The 25,434-nt window shown below is 37.8% G+C and overlaps 1 protein-coding gene across 7 annotated transcripts in view; it reads right to left on the minus strand.

Moving 5' to 3' along the window:
* Positions 1 to 25,434, minus strand: part of Tp63 (tumor protein p63) — a 206,148-nt gene that overhangs the window by 70,597 nt on the left and 110,117 nt on the right. For 6 of the 7 annotated variants that reach the window (XM_013513584.1, XM_005383231.2, XM_005383230.2 and 3 more), the window contains exon 4: positions 2,427 to 2,681. In XM_013513584.1, the coding sequence (XP_013369038.1) occupies positions 2,427 to 2,681 (255 nt within the window). Of the gene's footprint in view, positions 1 to 2,426; positions 2,682 to 21,473; positions 21,644 to 25,434 lie in introns of those variants that run through there. The other variant, XM_005383232.2, reaches the window with a different exon arrangement.

The following is a 25,434-nucleotide window of genomic DNA, read 5'->3' on the forward strand; positions in this document are numbered from 1 at the left end:
TAAGGGTTCAAGTGCCCTAGTTTAGAAGAACTCCATTGGGCCTGGAATCAGTCTGCTTGTGAACAAGAAAGACATTAAGTAAAAACGTAGATGCCATGTAATGTATTAATAGGGTCCTTGTTGCTTCTAATTTATAGCATAGACGAGGGACAATGGAAGAGAAATCCAACAGACACAAAACCACTTAGCAGTGCTCACTCATGAATGACACACAAAGCGCTTGATTAGAAACTAATACCTTCTATCAGCATTCTGCACTTAGTATTAACCCTGTGCTCTGCCCTTTAGAAAACAGTGTAGTTCACCGTCTTCCTCCTCATCTGAGGCACATAGTGAATTCTGGGAAGACTAGAGTATTCAACACTACAATCCAACTTTTTGGCTCTCACCCAGTACTTTTCTTCCATCACTCAAGCACCTGTGTATTTATTTTTTTTCAGGATGCTGATTTTACTTCTGGCACAGGTAAGGAAATTTCACCAGTGTGCTACACCACAATTCTTTCTCTTCCTCCTAACGTACCGTTTAGGTAGAAATCGCCAAACCTTTTCAGGAGATAATTTATTCCTCAGAGAACAGCTCTGAGTGAAGGTGGTTTGGGATTGTGCCAGATCTGTAAAACAGACCCTAAGGTCTCTGCAGGAGGAGAAGGAAAAGAAGGGTCGAGGGAGAAAGGCTGATCTGATGCTGCATTTACATCAAGCTGCATGCTCATGGGTCTTAAATGATACCGCAAGGGATGTGATTATGCGTTTAGGTACCTCATATTCTTGTCATTTCCTCTGAGGAGGCTACTTATAATAGAGCGAAGTGCTGACTTAGTAAACCAAACCAGTAATGAGCAAGCTTAAAGATGAGTAAATGTTCAATGGGTGGTGACAATCCTAAGACAAATATGCGCCATTTATTCTGGTGGAACTCCAGGAAATATTAGTTAGATCAATCAACCAGCTACTTAAAGCCTATCCACTCTTAAATTTACTCACCTCTATTTACATATCCATGACTATAGGTGCAAATGAAACTGAATAAAACTTCACAACTGATAAGCAACACATAGGAGAAACATTAAATTTGAAGTTAACGCTTATACTTAATGGTTGAGTATGTATCAGCCATGATGGAATTTTCAAACCATGAAAGGAAAGTACTAAAATAGAATAAATTTTTAGACAATTTTGAGGCATTCTGCTGTGAATTGTCAAATAGACAGAAAGAATACAACCCAGTGGGGGAAGTGAGGGATCAAGACTGTCTCCAGCTGCACAAAGGCCTACGTAACTTTAAGGCAGTCTCTTAAATATCTCCAAGTTCTTCAGTTTTTCTCATAACTATCATGGTGGGAGTTATAAACGTTATCCATCACCAAGTCATGAGATCAAAATGAATGAAGAGATGTATAGTTATAGAGAAAGGTAAGAACTATTACAAATATAGTTTATTTAAGAAAATCCATACAACTAGATTAAAACTTATAGTGAAGTAGACATTATATGTAACATAAATATAGAAATGATTTCCAAAAGATTATTTTTACCAAAGAGGAAAAGAACTGTTAGAACAATTCTACAACTACATTGTCCATAAGACAATGATATTTGGAAGAATTTCTACAATCCATGCAGACATTAAATTATTTGATAAACATTCATGCCCATTTGGTCTTGGAGATTTTTTGATCAAACAGCTAATAGCTTTGTAGGTTTTTCTGCTTATATCTGAGTTTTATTTATGTTACAATAACTGTGAAATAGTTTTTTTTCAACTTACATATAGAAAGATCTTTTCCCTAACAATTTAAATTAAAATCTCTTTTGAGTAACTCAGGACCCGGATAGGTAATTCTAAAGCTTTTATTGGGGTCATAAGTGGTGAAAATGTGTCTAAATTTAATAAACTTGCACATGTTCATAAGGTATGATTCATGTTGTAGAATCTAGAGGTATAAACATATTAGCATTTATTAAGTGAAATTTTATTTCTCATACTTCATACTTTTTGATCACTTCATACTTTTAAATCACTTCTAAATGTGACATTTACATCTTCACAGTAATGACATTGATACATCTTTCCTATCCTGGAGCCTGTAAACACATATCGAATGGCTATGTTACTTCTTACTGGCACAATGTTAATTTTTTCTGGAAAAAAAAAAAAAATCCATGCAAAGGACCTCAGGACAGCATGAAGCAGGCAGAAATGCACTGAATGAAACTGCTGGGAGCTGACCAGGATGCAGGCATTTGTTTCTCAGGCAGAGCAGGACTTTTCTCATTCAATGGCATTTTCTCTCTGACTCAGTGTTAATTATTCAAGAACAAAATTTCGGTCACTGAGTCAAGGATCTCTCCTGCTGAAGGGAGAGATGCAAGAGGTCGCGATGGGAAGGGAGCCTCGTGGGCCATGCGTGCCCTCGCTCTTACCGTCCAGGTGGCCGACTTGGCAGTGCTGGACTGCTGGAAGGACACGTCGAAGCTGTGCGGACCCGGGTAGTCGGTGTTGGAGGGGATCGCAGGCGACGGCGACAGGGCGTCGAAGGTGGAGCTGGGCTGCGCATAGGGCGAGGGCGCAGTGACGCTGTTCTGCGCGTGGTCTGTATTGTAGGGGCTGGTGGACGAGGAGCCGTTTTGAATCTGCTGGTCCATGCTGTTCAGGAGCCCCAGGTTCGTATACTGTGGCTGCAAGGACACCCGGAAATCCCAACATTAGCCATTTAAGCCTCAGATCATTGCTTCAAAAATGGCAGCATGTGGTGCATGCGTTCTACAGGTGTGAAACACCCTATGCAAAGGGAAATCAGCCATTTCTGATACCCAGAAACACCACGAGAAGTCTGAGGAGGGCTTTGTGATGCCCTTCGCAGGTCCCTTAACTGTTAGGGTGGCTTTGTTGAGTGGAATCCTCAAGGGTGAAAGGAGAATACAGGCTGACCCACAAACACGACAAAAAGTGCTGTTTAGTAGCTCAGTAGAAATTAATACAAATCAGAACTATTCCCTGTTACAGTATTCAGGGTGAGAAAGAGCCTTTGATAGCTTAAAGGGGCGGGGCTAAGCATCAAGTTGTATAAACGGTAAAAATCAAAGGATCATCAAGATTCTTCTTAGCTTACATAAAATTCTAAAATTAGTGCCACAATACTAATAGCACCATCTCAGAGATTAGTTTCATAAAGCCTGGAGGGGAATGAGTAGTAGCATCAGAGAGACTTGACTGAGTGATTGAGGAAGGGTCTTGTATTGTCCAAGCTAGTATAGAATTCCTGGGCTCAAGGGATCCTCCTGCCTCAGCCTCTTCAATAGTTAGAACTATAGTCACATGCCAATACACCCATGCCAAGACACCCAGTCTTAATTATATATTTTAAAAGGTAACATGCCAGTCTATTATCCAACCTGTTTTTTTTTTATTGTTCTGCCATTTTGTTTTGAGTAGTTTATTTCTTTCTGAGAGTAGAACATGTATAAATAAAAGAAATATTTCATTGTACATAAAATTCTGTGCTTGATGCAATTCAAAAGTACATTAGTTCATGCAGCACCATTTGACAGATGATTTTATGTCTTTTCTGCCAATGGTTCTGGCACAAAATAAGTACTCAGTGAAATGTTTATGAGAAGAATGAAATGGTTTCTTCCCATTTTACCTGATAAACAAATTTACTGTCTTATGACCAGAGAAAGGAAACAAGTTGCCCAAGCACTAGCTAAGAAGTGGAGTATAAATTTTGAAATGAAATCCTTTGGTTTTAAATCCAGGGCTCTGTCCAGGCTACCACATCAGCAGCCCAATCAGCTGACTCAGCCTCCTGTAGTTCTTAATTCTGGACCAAACAACACCTTTCCTGAAGGTTCAGTCAGCTTATGGCTGTTTTCCCTTTGTGAAACCTTCTGAAACATGGAAATTTCCCCCTTCCTTCCTTCCTTCCTTCCTGCCTGCCTGCCTTCTTTCTTTCTTTCTCTTTCTTTCTTTTTTTGTCATTCTCTTCTTCTTTCTTTCTTTTGTTCTCTCTCTCTGTCTCTCTCTTTCTGCTTTAATTTAAGCTAAGGACGATGGCAAGGAGGTCAAATGCAAGAAGAGGAACATATTTTATAAAGGAAATGAAGAAGCTTCCAGTGAAATATAACCGAGAACCCCAGGCTAAGGAAAACCATGAAGAACAAAGCAAAAAGAACCTGAACATTTCTTTCCACTTTAAACTTCAAGAATAATGAAATTATTTTATTCCACACTAATTCTTTCCTTTGGAGAGGAGAAAGGGACCGGGCCATTCCATTCAGTCCAGAGAGCATCTGTCTAAATGTTAACAGTCGCACGCCCATTCCATCGCATTCATGCATTCGCATTCCACCGCTGAATGCCACCTCCCCATTTGCTCTGCAAATAACTATTAATCTCTTTACGCTTATCCCCATGCTGACAAGAGCAGCTGTTTGTCTCGCTCTCTCTCCCCTCTGACTTCTATAGCTCCTAGCCCTCTGCATCCTCCATCTTCTGCTTCCCCACAGGTGGAGCAGAATTGCAGGTAATACAACGAGGGGAGAAAAAAAAAAACAAACCTAAGGCTGAGGTTGGTACAAATGCGTCCACACCCCCGGCTGAGCTAAAGCTCTCAGGTATCTAAGCCTGAGGCAACAGCCTGGAAAGGGGACTGAAAAGATATTTGTGTTCAAGCTAAGGGTCAGTATACAAAGCACTCCTGAAGGTCCTGTAGGAATCAGATAATGCTCCCAAAGGCGCGTGCTCCCCTACAGCAGTACAATTAGGGAGGCAGCCTTCCCTGACAAAAAGGACAAAGGAACGGCCTGAGCACTTTCTCACAGGCAGTAAAAGGTCTGTTGGGCGCCCCTTCCTCCTCCTTCTAGCTACACAGAAGGAACTTCAGCTAATTGTGGGCTTGGATGAGAACAAAGAAACACCGGCCCTTTGAATTTTTTTCCCCCAAAATATATAAAGAGAAAAGTTTGGGGCCAAGCTTTAAAAGCCAGTGAGCAAACATTCATCTATTCTCCAGGGACTTAAGAGCAGGGAAAATCCCATTTACCAAGAAATCACAAAGGAGACCCTGCAAAAGCAGTTGAGACTGACACACTGGGTGGAACCAAGGCAGTGGAAGTTGTGTGCCGTACCTCGGTGATAACATCGTGGGTGCTGACAGATCTACTCTTACAGTCTCAGGGAAAATACTGTACTTGTAAATAATAGAATTTATCCATATTGCTGAGGTCTTAGTTCGTGTAACATTAAGCTACATTTCTCAGTATCAGGCAAAAAGAAATCAACACATTATTCAAGATAGGCATAGGAAAACACATTTAAATTGAATCCTTCCCAAATTACACTTTAAAGAAATAGAACCCAAGTAGTACACCCACTGTCTTCTTTGAGTTCGAACAAAAGTGAGCACAACTAATTTCACAGTGAATGCAAACAAGAAACACACCAAAGACAGTATTGCACGATTACAAACTTACTTTTTTGAGTTTATTATAAAGATCAGTGAGTCAAATCCTTCCATAGGTAGCAGTTCTTTAAAGTTAATTTTTAAAACATTTAGTTTTAAAAGGTTATTATTTGCTTACTTCTTTGATTTAAAGGCAGATTGCACATGTTGACAGAGAACGATTGAAGGCTAAGGGCAGATCCACATAGCCAAGAAGAGCCAGAAGTTTCTAACAGGACCAACAAATAAGCTGAAGTGCGCAGTGGGAAATGGAAACTCAGAGTCTTTTGTGCATAAATTACTAAGATTTTCAAAATGGTGATAGTAGAACTTTAAGCACACAACAGCATTGTTCAGAGGGTGGGGCTAAGTGCAGAGTCGGGGCTAAGTGAAGCGTCTGCATGTCCATGAAGCTATCCCTCACCCAGGTCAAAGTGAGCAGCACCAATCTCTTATTTCCCACCAGAGTGAAGCAGCTGGGAGAGAAGGAGCATTGCCCATTCTCCTTCTTTGCAGTCCCTGATGGCATTACTATTCCATAAACACGTTCCATAAACACAGAGGTAAGAAATATGATATGCTGGGATGCTAGTGTATCACTCATAGACAATGACAAGTAAGAGTTACAGAAATTAGAACGTGACACTTGCACACCAGTCACAAAAACTGTCCTTGGAAGAACTCTATCAGGCCCCAAGTGTTTCTTATATTATAAAGCTTATTAGAACACTTTAAATGAAATGGTAAACAAATCCTTCCTTTGTAACCACAGGGTATCTCGATCTCAGAACTTTAACATCCTCTTCAAGTACACAAATAACGAATAAATAACAACATACTGTGTGTGAAAGAGGGGGCAGTCCTCTTTCCACAAACTATAAAAGATTAAAAAATAACGAACACACACAGTTTCTCTGATAGTCACTATACTTCTTCCAAAGCAATACAGGTGATTTCTTCTGATTCTAAACAGATGCTTTATTTCCTGTAAAAGAACTATGAAATAGTAGACCTAGGGTTGAATCCCCAACATTTGGGACTGAAATAAGTTAATGACAGACTAGTTGATTTTTCCACAGAAAAGATGAAATGTACCCAGGACACATGGACATAACATAATTCAGGTCATCACAGAATCACTCTCAGATCACCCTGAGAGTGATCTGAAGTACCAAGGTAGTTTGATGAAGTATAGAAATACCCAGGGCTAAATTTCACTATCAACCCCCAAATATACTGGAGTGATTATTATTTTTTTCGTTGTTTTTCATAGGATCTTTTGCATTCTCAAATCTTTCTACAGATTGATCTGTTTCTTCACTAACCTTCAATTTGGATGCCGGCTGAGAATTAAAATAGCATCATGAGGACTAGATTTTTCTTATCTGGTGATTAAAATATCTTATGAATACAACTGTTATAATTTTATTTTCCTTTCTTGGATTATATGCTTGTGATGGTCTTAAAATTTGAATATATTATAGACCCGGATTTTGTTTTCATAAAAATAGTAATAGTTGTTACAAACAATATTGAATATTGTTTATAGCTCAATATTGAATGTCTGAATTTATAATAGTTTAAATATATTTATACTGTCATTGTTTTATTATAAAACGGTGTAATATCAAAAGGATTCCATCAAGCTATTCCACCAGTACAATGGCAACAGGGACTTAAGCTTAATTTATAGTCCTTAAATCTCTCTCCACCAATTTATCTACATAAGAGACACATTATAATTTGGCCTTTTGAAGTATTACTGTATGTACTAACTTATTTATTGCAACATAACAACAATAGCCAATAGTAAATTTCAAACAACTTAATAAAAATTGGAATACAAGCCAAATCAGAGATAGGACAGTTACTATTTGAATATATAATTATAATTTATTTACCTTAATGGAAAAAGACCCAGTTTACTGCAAACAAATAACTTACCCGGTTTCATTTGGAAGAAATGATGTTTATAATCCGTTAGTGACTATTAAGCGAGGGTAGGGAACTGAGCGGTCCTTAGTAGGACCTATTTCCTGGGTGGATTCCAGTAATGCAAAAGGACTCTGAAATGAGACTTGGTAACATGGGTGTAAGTCCCATCACTACCGCCAATGTGCTGGGTGGCCCTGGGCAATGTAATTGGACAACTAGGACCCCAGATTCCTATAAGGTAAGTTGGAATTGCAGAGACCATGTCTGGTGATGCAGTACAAAAGGTATCCAGTTCTGACAGTCAAGGAGCTGCTCTGTGAAGAGTTCTGAGAGGCAGCCTCTGAGACTACTTTCAAAACAGGTTCATGAGATAACTACTTTTTCCCTCACTCCAATTTCTTGGACATGGCTAAAACACTAAGGGTCTCAGGCAGCGTATTGTTTCCTCAACTGGCGTAACCTTTCACCTCAGGCTTTGTGGTGGAGCTTTTGTGAGTGCTCTATAGCCTCTCTTGGGAAAAGAAAACACTTTCTTCACGACCCTGGCTTTAGAAAGCATTCATTTGATTGTGCTTTAGCAGACAGTACTACATTTTCATCCCTTAATATCAGCAGGATAGGGATTTTCAACACTCGCTGCCTAAGGGAGAAATACTTGTCATTTTTAAGTCTTCCACCACCTGCCCCATCTCAAAGAATGATAGTTTGTTTTATGCTAGAATTAAACACAAGTAACTCAAAGCACTCCATTTGAGGTCAAGAAGTTATTTGTATTATAATGTCAAGGTAAAGCACCATCTTTCCACCTCAAAATGCATTTACTGTCACATTTTTCTATGCACCAGGTTTTGTCAAAGCGTTTCACTGCTTTTTTTTTCTCTAAAAATGGTTCTAAAAAGTGAATGCTTGCAAGTAAAGTATATCCAGACCTTATAATGTTGTGCAAAGTGTAAGAACAAAGCATTTCACACACAGATCTAGAAAGAGTGTATGCAGAAGGTTTGTTAGAATGTTTTATGCTCTGACATAAACTGTCAAGATTCCTGGGGGGCCAAGATTCCATAATTTAGGAGATAAATTCCTCAAAGTTCCAACTGGCAGCTGACACAAATGACACAGACTTGGCTCATTAGGTGGACAAAGACATAAACAAACACTATGCACAATATTTTTAAAGGGTAGTGATGGCAGGCCTTTCAGAGCTTTCAAGGACACAAACAGCCCACTGCAACAACAAGCCACAGGTCTGCCACCAAAGGTAGAAGAACAAAATGAAGATAAAAAAGGGTCCAAATATAGCCAGATTAAAATGTGTAGAGTTTAACACAGGAAAAATAAATTTTAAATTGGGTGACTGTAGTAAGTACTCCTTTCTGGTAATCATATAAAGAATAAAAATTGAAAGGAATCCTAATTCTGAAAGAAATTGACATCATTGTAGGATAAGGAGCTACATTACAGGCTTAATTGAAAGCAGCAGTACATAATTGTAGTATTAAACAATTCTTGATCTAGATAGGAGAGAAACGCATTCAGTTTCAACTTGTTCAAACCAAAGGCTATTCATTAAAATGGAAACAAAAATATGTTTGAGGGCATTTCCTCTAGTTTATTTTCTGTACGCATCCTCAATCTATAGGAATCAATGTTTTACTAGCTCTGTTTTGTACGCATGGTAAAATATGTATCAGTGAAAATCTTTAATGAAAATTAGGCTACCTGTGTGGCGAGCGTATCCTTGTCCTGTTAAAAGCTTAGCAATACTGCTTTATTTATTCTCTTTTTTTTTTTTTTGAGAAAAAGTTTCCCTGTGCAGTTCAGGCTGGCCTTCAACTCATTTTGTAGCCGAGGCCTGCTTTGAACTTGCAGTAATCCTCCTGCTTCAGCCTTCTGAGTGCTGGGATTACAGGAGTGTGCTACCATACCCAGCTGCTTTATTCATTCTTAAAGGGAGTTTAAAATGGTGTTAAAAGTAATTTTGGCAGTGTATGTGTCCAATCTATGATTAATGTGATTAATGTAATTAACATGTTATCACAGGAAATGCTTTGCTCACCATGGCATGAAATGGAAGACATATCCCCTTCAATAAAATTATGATGAACATAACAAATAAAAAGCATAAAATCTGCAACAAATCTAGTGTCCATATTCAATCTGCTGTATGAAAATAATATAAGCTAGTTACTACTACTATTATGCGCACTCTTATTGGAACTTTTTTATGTGCCTTATAATGTTTAATGTATAATGCTTCGCAGGTATTTATTCAATAGATCCTGATAAGATTGGCAGTACTATTATCTTATATTTTGTATATGTTTTATAAATGAGGAAATTGAAGCTCTACAAGGTTAAGTAATTTGCCTAAGGTTTCAGGAACAAGGGCTTGAATGTGAAATCAGTAAATCTAGCTCAATAGCTAACTTCGGCAGCCTTCGTTGTGATTACATGTACATAGGAATTACTGAAATGGCTGCCTGGAAACTTTATATAAAGTTCCACTCAACCATTGTTAATATCCTATCACCATGTTTTGAAATTCTGCATCATTTTTATTGCTGTCCATGGTGTTATGTTTTTGTATTTGTTTTTGTTATGTTGGTTTTCTTTTCAAATGAAAAACAAAATTTATATGTATATATAAGGATAGCTGGAATGGGTGTATTGGTGATGTCTGTAGTTTATTGAGAGGAATAGTCAATGCTTAAAATTTTCTTTTTTTCTTGACCACTTTTACATGGTAATGACTTTGGTAATGAGAATGACTAATCTGAAAACAATATGCAGTATATGAACCATTGTTGAACTCCGACCATTTTGTATGGTGAAACTCTGCATCATTTCCAATGTTTTTTAAAATTATTTTTATTATTTTTTTTTACTCATTACTGTCTTTGATTGTTTGATCAATCTTACATTCTTATGTCTTGCAGCCTGAGTAACTTTGTTGAAGATAACAGTATGTAATATAGCAACCATTGTAAATTTCTATTATTTTGTCATCTATCATTTTTGTTGTTTTTGTCTTGTTTTGGTTTGGTCTTCATTGTTGTTTTCTTAGTTTTCTAATTTTTAAAATAAAAAAAGTTACATTCAAGGAAGGCATATCTATTTTATTGCTAAAGATCTCTCACCACACTAAAGACAGGATATAAAACTTTATGCATTCTTGGAATGCATGCAAGTGCAAAGAGTCAGACACCCCGTTCCTTGAAGCTAGCATCTGAATTACCCTGCAAATCTGGTCATTTCCCTCTCCAACTTGACTCCCCTAAACCCTGTTCTTGTAGAATAAAGATTCTTTATCTTCAAAATGGTACCAGGAACAATATTTGAGTCTCTGCTTTCTCAAAGAGGCCCTCTGTGAGCTTCTCAACGGGGAACTCCTTCAATTGCAGGCCTTTGCCAGATCTCAGCTCTTTCCCAGTGCATTGTTCAGGCTTCAGCCTCCATGTCATCTCCTGGGAACCTTCTTGCACAGATAAATTATTCCTGTCTGTGTCACATTTGCATAGCACTTTGCGTTTGTGTCTCTTAACTGTAACTGAAGTCAATTATCTGCATACATGTTTCTTAATGTTGGCCTCCTAGGCAATAAATTTACATGTGGTAATGCCTGGAATATTTATTGCTAAGTCTTTAGTGCCTAGACCAATGTCAGCAAAGTAGTAGATGCTAGGAAAACAGCCCTTTAAAGAATAAATTCAAAACATTTAGAATTTTAAAAAATCACTGTCAGTAGGATTCCTTTTATTCTAATAGAGTCAAGTATTGCTTTTCTATCCTGAAGCAAATGTAAATCCAAATTGGATTTATGTCTTTATATGGTGCTGGCATGTGAACCTTATAGTGTATCCCCAAATAATCTCTGTGACCTTTACTTTGTGTTTTGCTTTGTCTCGGTAGATGGGAATTGTGCTTGCAGCCTCGGCTCTTATGGGAACGAGTAGCAGAATAGCCAGTCCTGTCACTCACAACCCAATGAGTAATACCTGGTAGCTCACACCTAGCTGAGAAGTTTATTAATGAGCTTCTACTTCCTCCAAATGAACACATCCACACTTTTGTGCCAAGGAAATGTTGCTGGTTTATTTGTTTGTTTTCCTTTTTTTGTTTGTTTCATGGTCTAGATTTTGTGTCTGATGTCTCTCGATCAAGACTGAGAATTCAACCTTTGTGTTCATATCATTATTCACGTTGTACTGGTGGCAATTATTGGCAATGCAGGTTGCTTTGGAAAGAAACCATCTGTAAACAAATTTAGAGAAAGACATGTGCTTTTCTAGTGGATGGACTACAAAATGTGTCTTTGCCTGTCTAATTTCCAGAATTTTCTGACCAGTTAGCCAAAGTTCAGTTTAGAGTAATGATATAACTAATGGCTTACAAATGTATGTTTTGAGGAGCTAACATTTTACTTTATCAAAGTTACTGAGCATTTCTTGGAAATGACGTAAATTCACAACTTTATTTCCCAGGCCTCACTCAGAGGCCAAAATAGGAGGTTTTATTTGTAAGAAGAAAACTGGAACATGAGCCAAGCACGATTCTACCCAGTCTAACTATTTTATATGCATGCAAATGAGAAACACTATTTCATGGGTTCTGATTTATTTTTGCCTGTCAAATGCTTTGCTGATTGCTACATACTTTATTATAGCTGAGATAATTTTTAGTGATTTATTATGCTTTGTAATTAGACATGGCGACTTACATAACATTGGAGTTTTCTTTTTAGCTGCCGCTTTGAACTGCAAAGCAAAAGTTGAAGTTTGCAGCTCTGTGGAAAGCGTGCCTTACTTTGAAAAGACACTTATCTATTCACTGAATTCTATTGACTCCACTATAAAAGTAACAATCAATCAATCAGTTTAATAATCAGAGTAGCTCATTAGTGTCTTTGCAAAAAAAAACTTGTTGGCACATTATGTCTAAAAGCAAAATGGCTTCAGGATTTCTCAGACGTCCCTCAGGAATAACACTACAGAAAATAGAAAGGGAGAGTGTTTGCAAACCATCGAGTTTATTCACCCAGATCAAACCACCCACATCTCTGGGAGGTGATCTGGAGACTTGCAGGGGACAAACCGAGTCAGGAGAACAGTGTGGAAGCAGGTAAACACTTTTAAAGAGTGACTGCAGTGCAAGATAAAAATCTAATCTGTTCGGTTGTTTTTTCCCCTAAATCAAACACATTCTCTGTCCTCATGGGCAATCAATTATGTGAAAACAGCATATACTTTACGCTATTTACCTGCTAGAGACAAGTCATTTCTTACTTAAGGAACTGCCTTGTATTTTCAGATTTTCTTGCCACTTGAAGCATAATGAAAATAAGGGTAACCACATTAAAAAAAAAAACAGTCTTGTAAGATGTCCAGAAAGACTGTATTGTTTGGTAACATGTAGAACATAGAGGTGAGTGCATCTTGTATAATGTGTGCAATTGCTTTACTTTTTTGCACAGGTCAGTTATAAAGAGCCTTTTTATTCAGTTAATGTCATGTGCCACATTTCTTTCTGAAGGTAGCACTTCAAACCACAGCCAGAGATGCCTGTACCCCAGGCACTCAGGTAACATGATTTAGCGGTCCCACAGAGGACGCAAATATAAATAATAGGAAGCATGTGCTTCCCTCCAAGAGCCTTCAGTCTAGAGGAAAGGAGAAGGCACCTGGTCCACGCAGAGAAGTACAGTGCAGAGTTATGAACGGGGAGATCTGAGGAACTTTGAAGGGTGAAGTATTTTCCTAGCAAGGCTGGAAAGGAACTGATGCGGAGTTAAATGTGTCAGTGTGGGGGTGCTGCAGTGCAGAAAGAAGGCAGAAGAAGTCTTCTCCCTCTGCAGATCCAGCACTGCAAGTACTGGTGAGACTCAAAATAATTTCCCAGACCCAAGGCTCAGAAGAGCTTCTTCCTTCACCAGCATTACCATTTCTCTCTGTGTATCTTGTGGAGCTCTCCACCCTGGTCTGGTGACAGTCTCCCATGGTCTATTTAAAAGGAAGCAAGCCATTCCCAAAACATCTGATGTTGCCCTTTGAGAAGGTAATGGTTTTCCTTTTAATTCTGATTCCATCAATAGAGTGACACTAATCCAGACTGATTTGAGTAAACAGAGCATATTCCCATTGTCTCTGTGATCTGAGAAGGAATAAAATTGAGAGAGATCACTGCCTGGATTGGAAGTGGCCCCTTTGGGTGTTTTGTGCAAGCTTAAAAGGAAAAAGAAAATGCCTGTGCAGAGTTCTGTCCAAAGCAAGCTCGCTTTGGGGGTGGTAATTCTCACAGAGGTATTATACTAAACTGCACCTATTAGTGACTTTAGCACCAATAAGAAGATAGAACTATTTCTTTTGTAGTGTTTCCAGAATAGCTGACAAAAGTGTTTCATAAATTTCCACCTCTGCAACCCACCACAGGTTGACTCAAAATTCTCTCTTTCAACTTCATAAGGACATTTTTTTTCCATTTAAGAGACACAGACAAGATAGAATTCAGATTATAAATTTTCCATCAAGTATCAATTTGCGTTCTACTTATACCCACTAACATACCAATAAACATTGTATTTTTGATCCTACCTGTATCCAATATGTGGTTGATCTTAACACCAGTTGATGAATTTTAAGTTGACTGATAAACGTTATCTTGTAAAGCCATTTAGTTGAAATCTACACAATAGCCCAATTTCACTTTGTCTTTGCAAAAGAAGCTTGTACAACTTTATTATTTTTTTTTTATTATTATTTTTTGCTTGACAATGTGAATCTAGCCATTGTCAAGCAAAAAATAAATTTAGGAATGAAAAAATTCCCATGAATTTCTTTTTTGGCAAAAAGTGGAAAGGAATGCTGTTTGAACAATATTTAGGTATGCTTCATAATCAGATCAAATGTGGAGAAGTATAAAGCACTTCTGAAAAGTCTACACATACTTCATTTAACAACTCACTTCTTCAAAGTGGGCTGTACAGCAAAGGGTTAAAAGCAGGACAATCATATGCTAAGGTTGGATACTTTCAGAATCTCCTTTATGCAAAATGAGATGCTTCGTAAGGAAGAGAAAGAAATGATATACAAACCTGAAGTGTCCTCGCTTCCCGTGGGGCTCATTTTCTCCCATCTATCCACTTCTTTGAACTTCCATTCAAATTGCCAAATTCCCCATGACCACATGTCTGCCCATGGGCTACTCTCCTCTGCCTTTTACTGTCTACTACTGTCCGCTTCAGTGGTCCATATTTTCTTCTTGGGTGAGATGAAAGTGATAGTGGAGGATGTAGGAAAAGATACTAATGTAAGTAAAGTTGTGTCTACTCTACTTGTATTTAAATATTGTCTTACATGTGTAATCTTTTTCCAAAATCAAACTTGAAAAAATTTATAAAGTATTTTATTTGGGATACTCAGGTTCTAAATTGTTGTTCTGTTTACACTGATTTCTGTGGAGTTGTTTGCCTTTTAAGTGACACGTTAGTATTTTGTTCTGCTCTATTACTTCCCAACTGAGATTCTCATTTTGAACAAATGTCATACTTAGGACCTTCTTTCCCATAGTTGCATTTAGAACAGTGACCAGGAAAAAGGTTCTCTTATACTAGATCTAAGATGACTATTTAAGGAGTAAAATGAACCCCTAATTAACATAGAGAATCAATCTGAATTTTGTTTCTACCTTTGGTTAATTTTAATATGTAATCACCAAGGCTCTGTAAAGCATAAGGTATTAATCTCTCTCTATTGAGATCTAAAGACCTGGAACAGGTAGTCGTTAAATTCTCCCAGCCCAAGCCATCATTTGGGCTAATTCTTCTCCCTTCCTGGAGTATGTTCTCTCTTGCTTCTAGAGAGTACGGTCAATGTTTTGAACCTCAAAGTCTGAACACTCTCCATGCTTTGAAAACACACAAAAGCCCTAGTTCTCAGTGAGATGAAGGCCTCTACCACCACCTTTTCTTGATGTTTTTAGGAAAGCTCTCCATGTTGACATAAATATTAAATGCATACCAGTTTTTAAATCAACCTAATATGTTCTTTTCTCAAACCAACATACTGTGTACCTTTATCTAGTCTGGCACGATCCTTCCTTGTACTTTTGCTAACTTTCTACTGTCTCTACAGAATGGTCGGCATCTGCTTAGTTCTTGGTTAAACTCTGATCTTCTAACCACATGAAATATTATCCTGATCATGAACAATTTAAACTATATTTCTGTCTTAGGGAATCTGTGGTGTCTCTAACTGACCTTATTTTCTCCTAGAAGCCCTTTTGAGTACTTTATGTATTTCCTAGGGTGGTAAATTTTCAAAGGCTTGTGGCTACAACTTACTAATTTCTACTTTCCACATGATGCTTATTTCCATGACTGTACTGCATTGGGTCTCAGTCAATGTCGAGTTATGAGGAAATGTTCCATTTAGTGGAGAAAATAATCTGATTTGGGGCCGGTCAACAAAATCATTTTATCTGGTTTACAGGCAAATGCATACTACTTTTTCATACTGGGGTGATATACCAGAGAAAAGAATGAAATAAAGAATTAAGGCTTTATATTTGGAGGAACCAACAATTTCTTTTCTAGAGGGAATATTTTTAAAAGTGAAAAGAGGTGTTATTAATAATTATGCAGGAACAATTGGTATAAACAAGGTTAATCCAAGAGGAAGCGTCTCCGACTTATCTATGACAGAGACCACAGCTATTAAAGAGAGCTATGGGCCATGAATATATGAGACCTTAAAGACACTTCATTTTTATTCTTTTTAAGATTCCAAAGATATGATCGATATTCTTTCGAAACAGGCAGCCAGGGGCTGGGGATTTAGCTCAGCGGCAAAGTGCCTGCCTGGCAAGCGCAAGGTCGTGAGTTCGGTTCCTGGTACCGGAGAAAAAACAAAAAACAAAAAAAAAAAAAAAAAAAACAGGCAGCCAATGTGCCATGCATACATGGAAAGGCCTTTTTGTACTTCTAAGGTATGGTGAGCAAGGCCATTTATCTTACCCAAGAGTTGTCCAGCAGACCTCCAGCGTACCACTACTCTTTCAGAAGTGTTCTATGACTTCTCATTGCCACCATATTAAACACACCCTCTTCTCAGTGTTCTGACCCTCTGAACCACTGTATTTTACATTTTCAACTTTATTTCCTAACTAGACTCACATATTCAATTCCATCTAAATAGTTGACACTGCTGAGTGTGCCAGCTATCACACTACCTCAGTGTCTTTGTTGTTTATTTACCTGAAATCCTTCTTTGCTGTTAAATTCCTCAGACTGAGAAAGTTCTGTCTCTGTTTTGCAAGTGCAGCTGAACTTGCGTATTTCAATGAAATGTCTTGAGCCTCCTAATTAAAGGCTTTCTTTCTCTTTCTCCTGGAATCTCTATATTGCTGGCTTACACTTCTTACAGCCTCAGATCAGATGTGTATTACGTCTGAATGTGTATATATAACTGAGTCATTCATCCAATGGGCCGTAAACTCACTGCAGGAATTATTTTTACTCATTTTTAGATCTTCTGTTCTATGAAACACATGCTGTTGTTTAACATTCATTTAAGACTGAGGCAGTCATTTTTCTAAACTGTGTTTCTTCTCCTCAGTACTACTTGCAATGCATATTTTCAAAACAGAACTCAACCATAGTGTATAAGTGAGTTATAAAATGCTTAGAGAAGTAGCACCGTAAGCCAAGCCCATTCCCTATTATCTTGTGCCTCTCAATGATGTTCTAAAGAGATTAGGAATAAGATTAATTGGGGATCAACTGTCTCACCTTGACATTTCAAGCCATTATCTTCCAGATGCAAAATTTCTACCCTAGTAGGCACTGTATGTATGCTCCATCAGATTGGTACTGGATAATGACACTGTATCGGTCATCTGCCCTTGTCCTTATCACATGGCAAAAGAAAACTTTTTTTCAGAGAGTCCGCTGGGCTTGGAAATTTTTCACTTTCAAAATAGTAAAACTATTCTAAAGCTAAGTTGTTTTTCACTGAAGTAACATGTTGTTACCTGTGCTCCTTCTTCTTTATCTTTTGACAAAGTAATCAGAAGTTAAAAAGAAATTCCACAGGAGAAAAATTAAAGTTTAATTTGGTAATCACAGAATGAAGGGAAGATTTTTACCTATGTCCCTTTCTCCTGCCAGCAAGGTGTCACCTAACGTAAGCAGATGCACATTCAGAAAAGCTAGAACACATTTTTGGGGATGCATTTCTCAGTGACTTAACCTAAATACTTCCTTGATAAACAAATCTACTGACATCAGATATATACCCCCATGGCAGGCAGAACACAGAGCTCTCTATAGGTTCATCATCTAAAAAAATAGCCATGGAGTGTTAAAAATGTATATAGCATGACGAAAGGGCAACCAGGAGTTTTTTGGGTTGCTGCAGATAATCTAGACATTCATTCATGGTTCCTACTGTCCACCCCACACCCTCGTTGAGGATCACTGCTCTTCTAAAAAACAAACCCAACCAAACATGCTTCCCTTATCTAGATGAAAGACAAGTGATTTATTATCACCACATCATTTTTCCAATAGTAGTGAAAGAAAGTATGACTATGATCTGCGATCTAAGATCTCTTTCTCCCAGTCCCCTCTGGGCTTGAGGGCAACCAATTGGAAAGCAGAGCTGAGCAGTCTAATGCAGCGGCATGGAGCAAGAGACACAGCCTGGCTGACACCGAATGCAACCTGCAGCTTCTGCTTCTTGCCCACTGATCTCTTTCCCGGGAGCCTAAATCCTCCGAAGCACAACTTAGGAAAGCTTAAAATGATGCATTTGTTAACTGTGAAGCAAAAAATCACCCTCACTTAAACAGTACAGTAATGGGATAGGAAAGATGATTCCTCCTGACCATGCAGGCCAAAGGTCAGTTAAATGACAACGAGCAGGACCCAGAGCTCAGACTTCACCTTCCGTACTTCTCGCATCCAGCTAACTTTGAGAAACCACTTTTTTTTTTTTCACAGAAGCTCTCGGAGCATCTGCTATAAACCTTAACAACCTTTTAAAAGAGTGTATTCAGTCTTTCTTTGGTACAACAGAGAAAAATATTAATAAGTGGGACTCAATCATACACATGTAACTCCCTTAATTATAGAAAAAAAATCATTAACTCTGATTTGTTAAATGAAGTGTTTCAGTGTATGAACTTTGACTTCAGTTTAGTATCAATAAATCATTTCTCAAAGTGCCTTTCTTCCTTCATCCAAAATTCAGATGGGAGATTCAGGCAAACTGCTCTTTCTAAAATGGAGTCAAAGACTCTTTCTCTCTGCGTCTCTTTCTGCGTCTCTCTTTCTCTCTATGTCTCTGTCTCTCTGTCTTTCTCTGTCTGTATCTCTCTGTCTCTTTGTCTCTCTCGCTCTGTCTCTCTCTCTCACACACAGCACCACCACGACCACCACCACCACTGTCGCTGCCGCTGCCACCGTTATCAAGATCACCCCCGTTCAGACTAGATTTTTAGCGAAAAAGTCAAACTAAAAATCTGTGTAGATGTTCCTCTTTTTCTTTTTTCCCTTCTTTTCCTTTTTCTCATTATCACCATCATAATCATCATCTTTATTATTGTTTAATCTCCCTTTCTCCAAGGCTGAGGCTAGTCCCAGAGGCTGTGTCATTTGGTAGAGGCACTCGCTTGAAGCCTATCCATTGTAACCCAAGGGAAGAACCTGAAGCTTTGCCTGTTTTGTCTTGCCCATTTTCTCCTCCCTTCCGGACCCTTTCCTGTTCATTAACAGCTTCCCCAAGTCTAGTTCTGCTTGAGGGAAAATATAACTGGAAAGTTGTAGAAAACGGACATTGTTCTTACGGTGTTCAACTTTTGTTTTTGAGTTATCGACTCAAAGAAATTGCCAGCAAATTACAGTCAAACCCAACTGAAGCCAACTACACAATAGTTTTAAAATAATATTCATGTTCATTGGAAGTTCAAAGCCTGTTCTTAATAATCTGTCCAATTTTAATAATTCTTGTGTGCTAAGAGTAGCCAGTTTTGTATCCGTGGGCTAATAAACATGAATTCCAAGCTGCTAAAACTTTTACATTATATTTCAGGCATCTCATAGACATGAGGTCCCAGGCATTTCCTACACTCGAATATGCATCTCCATTTATAGAAGACTAGATATTAATGCATACTCTGATACAGAGAAGAAAGTTGTTCCTAAGCAATAAAAAGAAAATCCTGCCATGAAGTTATCTCAAAATATACACCCTGGCGGGAGGATGTGAAATCATGAGGTGAATATGCAAAAAGACACAGGAAGATAGAAAAGTTCAGCCATGTTTTTTCATAGTCTTCTGAGCACCTTGGTAGCATTCAACAGAAGACCGAATAACATGGCTTTTCTCCCTCTGACCACACAGCTACCTACCATTTTGAAAAAAAATGCAAACCAGTATACACGTATTTTTTCATCATATTCTCACCAAAAAAAAAATGACTCTTCTGCCTTCACACAAAAAAGTAAGTCCTACAAAGGTCTTCAGTCACAGTGTTTATGAAGGACTTTTCTTCATGACATTATATTTTGTTCATCGTTTCTTTCTACTTTACACAAATCTTGTAATTTTCTTATAGATATCTCTGAGCCAACTTTCCCTTCTACTTTTGCATATTTAGACATGCATAGTCAGATCTTAAACTTCATATAAACACTCGGTGAAATAGACACGAACAAAGACAGACAGTCAGGTGTCTTTAGACACACGGACCACTACTTAATGACTGAAACAGAGCAAAACCAGATCCAACAGAAACGAGAAGATAATCATAAAGTTTCCTCCATTTTAAAATTTGTTTGCTAACTTTCTGAGCTAACTTTCAACACTAAAGCAAAACAAGAAACTCAAGTTTCTCTACTGAGGACAAGCAAGACTGCCTGACTGTTTTAAAGGAAAATAGGCATTTCCTTTTCCTTCTTTAGAGAACTCGATATTTCCCCTGTTATATTTACACAGTTCAGGTGTCTAGACAATGGCCAATATGATAGTGCCGGCCTGGCTTTGTTGCCCTTTGCTCGACTCTTCCTTTTGCGGTTTGCACCTAGCACTATGCATTTTGTTTTGATTTTTAAGAAGCTTGAGTTGAGTCCTCTAACCCACTTTTCCAGGCATTCACCTGCGAGCATTTTCATCCAAAGCACTCAGTTCCCTGTCTCCAAACCAGTCTCCCCCTATCTGATTAGTGTCAACACAGCTGCTCTATTCTGAGGAATGTAAACTAATATTGTTGTTAGACCTCCCTCAAACTTAGAAAACTTCCTCAAAGTCTTACAGTCTCTTCAGGATTCCCCCCTCCCATATCCCTTTGCCCGTGATTTAAATCCCTAAGACTTGTTAAGAAGCAATCATCAGATCATCCCCACCTAACCTAAAATCCTGAAGGCTACAAAACATTTACATATACCATGCATACATATTTTATAACGTACGGCTCTAACATCATTTTGTCTGTACACAAGAAATATCCCAAATCTATTGGCAGACATTAAGGGCAGAGCTATAGTCTCTTCAGAGTTAAGTTAGTCTCTGGATTGATAGAAATAAAAATGAAGATGGTCTTTAAAAATCTCACCTGGTTATTATGGGGAAAAACACCTTGATTTGTTTTTAGGGTGAAGGCTGCCTAGAGCACAGAGGTAAGAAATGAAGACAGTCAGGTCAGCTAGTTTATCTCTCTTGTACATGAATACCCATCAGAGGAGTCACTTCAATGTATCTAACAGAATGTGATCTGCTATCGCAGGCTATTTTTAGAAAAAAAGTGATTTTACCAACTCCTGAATATTGACTTTCTTCAAATAAGACACGTTACCCAGAAATTTCCCTTTCCCATTTCCTCCTACAGTTCCATCTCCTACTCAAACAAAAAGAAAGAAAAGAAAAGAAAATCTTACAACACCACAGAAAACATTAAGCAAGAAAAGGACATTCCTATGTACAGCTTGCAGAAACTTTTTACATTGGGTGACCAAGAACCACAGGTATGCAAATTTTTATTCCAAAAAAACTAAAAATGAAAACACATCTCTAAATGGAGTGCTAAAATCCAAAATCCTTACCTCACTAAATTGAGTCTGGGCATTGTTTTCCAGGTACAACATGTTAGCTGTCAGATGGGTCAGTCCTGCTGTCCTCTCTTCTGGTTTCAGGATTTTGCCAGCCCCCCCTCCCCCTCTGAGACCCTCACAGTATGAATCTACTAAGATCACAGAACTCAGGTCCCTCTGTCTCTTTCACTGTGTGTTCGAACTTTAAAGTTGCCTCATATATATTCTACTATAGGCATGAGGGGCGGGACTCTTCTCTTTACCTGTCCAATCCATCAACTTCCACCTGGACTCCTCCACTCCAATGGAGAGAGGCCTCTCCCATCTCATTAAGTAGTTAGAATCCCTTATCACCAATCTTTAAAAGAAAAAGAAAGAAAAAGAAAAAAAAAAAAAAACAGAAGAGAGACAGGTAAAGCTTTCCCTGTCTCTTTTATAGGAAAGTGCACTTTCTCCTAGTAACAAAACAAAATCTCCCCAAACAAACCTACCACCACCAAGACTTACAGAAGGCAATGCAGAAAGTTATTTCACACTTTGCAACTGAAAAGTAAACCTGTAGGGAAAGTTTTTGGAAGGCTTTTTAAATTTTTTAATCTGGTTTTTGAGGTTTTATGAACAATTGTACCAAGTTAGGAATTAGGGAGAAATATTCTAATAGATGGTTTTATTTTCTCATTATGAAAATCAAATTATGCTGTCTGAAAGCTGAAAAGTTTTCAAGCCATTTTCTCTAGAGAAATGCCAGTGGCTTCGTACCAAGAAATGCCAACATAAGCCACTTGATTTTTCTAAAAACAAGTTGCAATCACGATTGAAATCATTTCTCTTGTTACCTGTAAAAACAAACAAACAAACAAACTTCTATATTATGCATACAAAATAGAAATCCTGGGAAATAAACCCTTTTCTTAAAAGAAAAAAAGTTTCTCTGTGTGAGTATTTTATTTAGTTTTTTTATACTCAGGTTTTATTAAGGCTCAAAGAAAATATTATTTCCTGTAAATAGGTAGTAAACTTGATTATTTTACAAGATGCATCTGCTTAAATAATTAATAGAATATATCTTAAAGCATGAAAAGTCAATTAGCTTTTGTCTTACTGAAATTTCTTTTCATAAATACATAAAATAGTCCTATAGAATGTAGTCTTGGTAATCATGATTTAGTGAAGATGACATGTATCCTTATGGTTATGTGATTCACTAAAATACTCTCTTATTATTTGCTGAATATTGAGACTTCATTTAGGTTTATATCTACACATCAATCTCCACGCCTAATCAGGAAATCAATACCCTTCATTCTGCCTAAAAATTATGGCTGGCTAAGATTACTATAAATAAATATTTAGGTTTCTTTGAAAATTTTGCAGATATGATTAGAAGAAGATTATGACATAATACATTAGGATATAAATTTCAGAAATAAAGTTTGCAAACATTCTCATGACCTTGAATTTGATTCCGTTTTACTTCTACTTGGGAATTTCTAAAATAGATGCACATAAAAGATGAGGGGGTCATTAGGTCAGAAGTTTTTTTAAGTCTCCTGAACTATGGGCAGTAATAATACTTCTTTTATTTTGACAAAAAAACCTTCCGTAACACAATTTGATCTCCTGTACCTGAGATTATGATATTGGTATAATACTACAAACTTCTACTACATAAAGCATTCATTTCTTCACTCTAAGATGAGGAAGAATGTCCTGTATTGCTACTGGTAATTAAAAACAACACTGGCTATAAAGAAATAAGAAAATCAGAAACAAAAACTGAACAAAAAGCTATCAAAACTGCAAGGTAATCCTTGGTACTGCTCCCAGTCTACAGCCAGTGACAGTTTAGTGATTAATAGTGGAAAGCAGAGCGTTGGCTCCTTAAGCTATTCTCTGTTTCAGGGGTTCGAAAACGAATGAACCTGAGAATCATCCAAGGTGCTTTTTAAAAACAGCTATCTGGACCTGGCACCAGCTCTCCTGAATCAGCTCCTCCCGTGTTGCAAGGCCCACAATTGTGTTTTCTCCTGCATAGTAGGCAGTTCTGAATGACTCATACTTGGGAATCAATGATCTGGAGTTAGCAGAACTGCCCAGAAAGGCATTCCTGTATCAGGTTTTGTATACTAATGGGATAGCGTAACCATCTGAACCCCTAAATTTAGAACTGAAGGTCTCAATTTTCAATAATATACAATCACTGTGTAAGCCAACTTTATCTATTCCCCCAGGATTTCTGGATGAAAAAGTCAAATTCCTTCTACGTATCATCTCAGCACAAACAATGTGACCATGGTCTCAGGATAATCAAGATTGCAGACAAAAATCTAAGACAAGGTATGTATCATAGCTACTTGAGAACTTCGGGTAGGTGAGGAAAAGATCATTCGGCTGGGAGTTTGGAGATGCGGGCTGAGCTCCCAGCTCTGCCCGCAGCTAGCCTGCTGTGCGCCTGGGGGCAAGTTACTTAACCATTCTGGATTCAGATTCTTTATTTGTGAAATGAGGGGCAGAACAAAGTGATTTCCAAAGGCAAGTAAAAAAATCAGAGTTTGTGTCTTTCAGAATTCAGAGGAGTGATTTAGAGTATTACTGATATTTCTCTTAATTTAATCTGATACTGGTCCTTCAATTTTCTAATCTCCATACTGGACAAATGAAGTAGTCAGGCTGCAGAGATACATAGATAATTAAATGACAGAAAAAACCAGAAGGATTTTATTATGGACAGAAAGCATGTTTTTTTTTGTTTTGTTTTTAGTGTGTGTCGTTTGTTTTGCTTTAAATTCACAACATCTTCACAGTGAAAAATTAGCTACTATTCCATATGAATTTGAACTCAGCCCAAACATTTGCATAAAAGAGCTAATTTAAGTGTATCAGATAATATTTGGCTTCAGAATTAATGTGCGTCTTGTGAGCACTTATGTGAAAATTATGTATTATTTAAGCAAGAAGTTACAAAGAAGCGCTCACCGCACACTGGTGCTCATCCGTGCCTCTCAAAGGCGTGGCCTATGTATCCATTGTACTATCCACATTTTTCAGAAAAAAAAAATGAATGAAATCAAACGTCTTAAGCGGATATTCTAAATCTTAGGCAGTCACAACAGCTGTCCTGAAAACTCCTACCTTTCCCTTCTGAGCCATTTCCCGGCCACCTTGCAGCTGTAGGGGGTGAGTGCTGCCCGCTGGGAGCAAAAGTCACCACTGTAAATGCAAAGCTTTGGCAATAGATTTACCAGGCAAGGAATTGAAGTACACACTTCCTAGAAATTGAAAATGTTAATATTTTGGTAAATGTCCTACTCAGCATTACTTGATTCCTTATCATAAAGGCAATGAATACTTTCTGTGTATGTTCATTTTTTCAAACTTCCATATAGTATTATGTTTATATTTGATACAAAGATGCTAACTTTTCCATAAACAAAGTTTTCATTTTCTCCTTAATGAATTACTGGTCTTCAGACAGTTTTAAAGTCCTTTGCCTGACCACTGTTGTAAAATATTGCAAATAGACTGCAATATCATGGTATGACATTTATAAAATTCAAATCTTTTATTGTGTCAGAATTTATATTTGTATGAGAAACAAAAGAAGAGCCCTACCATCCAAAATAAATAAATAATCTGCATCATGTATTGAATGAAATGTGTTTCTCTGATTCAGAATGCTGTTATAGTTTGGATTTAAAGTAGCTGCACAAAGTCCCCTGGGTTTGGAAGGTGGCTGGCTCGTGGGGGCGCTATATTCACCAGGGGACTAAGCCACTTACTAATGTGTGGCTGATCTGCTGTTAGGGAGCCAGGGGTGGTGGCGCAGGCCTGTAATCCCAGCATTTGGGAGGCTGAGGCAGGAGGATTGTTGTGAGTTTGAGATCAGCCCGGGCTACAAAGTATGCTCAAGGCCAGCTAAACTGCATAGCTAGACCCTGTCTCAAAAAGACAAAAAAAAAAAAAAAAAAAAAAA

This window comes from Chinchilla lanigera, unplaced genomic scaffold (assembly GCF_000276665.1).
Source record: "Chinchilla lanigera isolate Chin_1 unplaced genomic scaffold, ChiLan1.0 scaffold00019, whole genome shotgun sequence".
Lineage (NCBI taxonomy): Eukaryota > Metazoa > Chordata > Mammalia > Rodentia > Chinchillidae > Chinchilla > Chinchilla lanigera.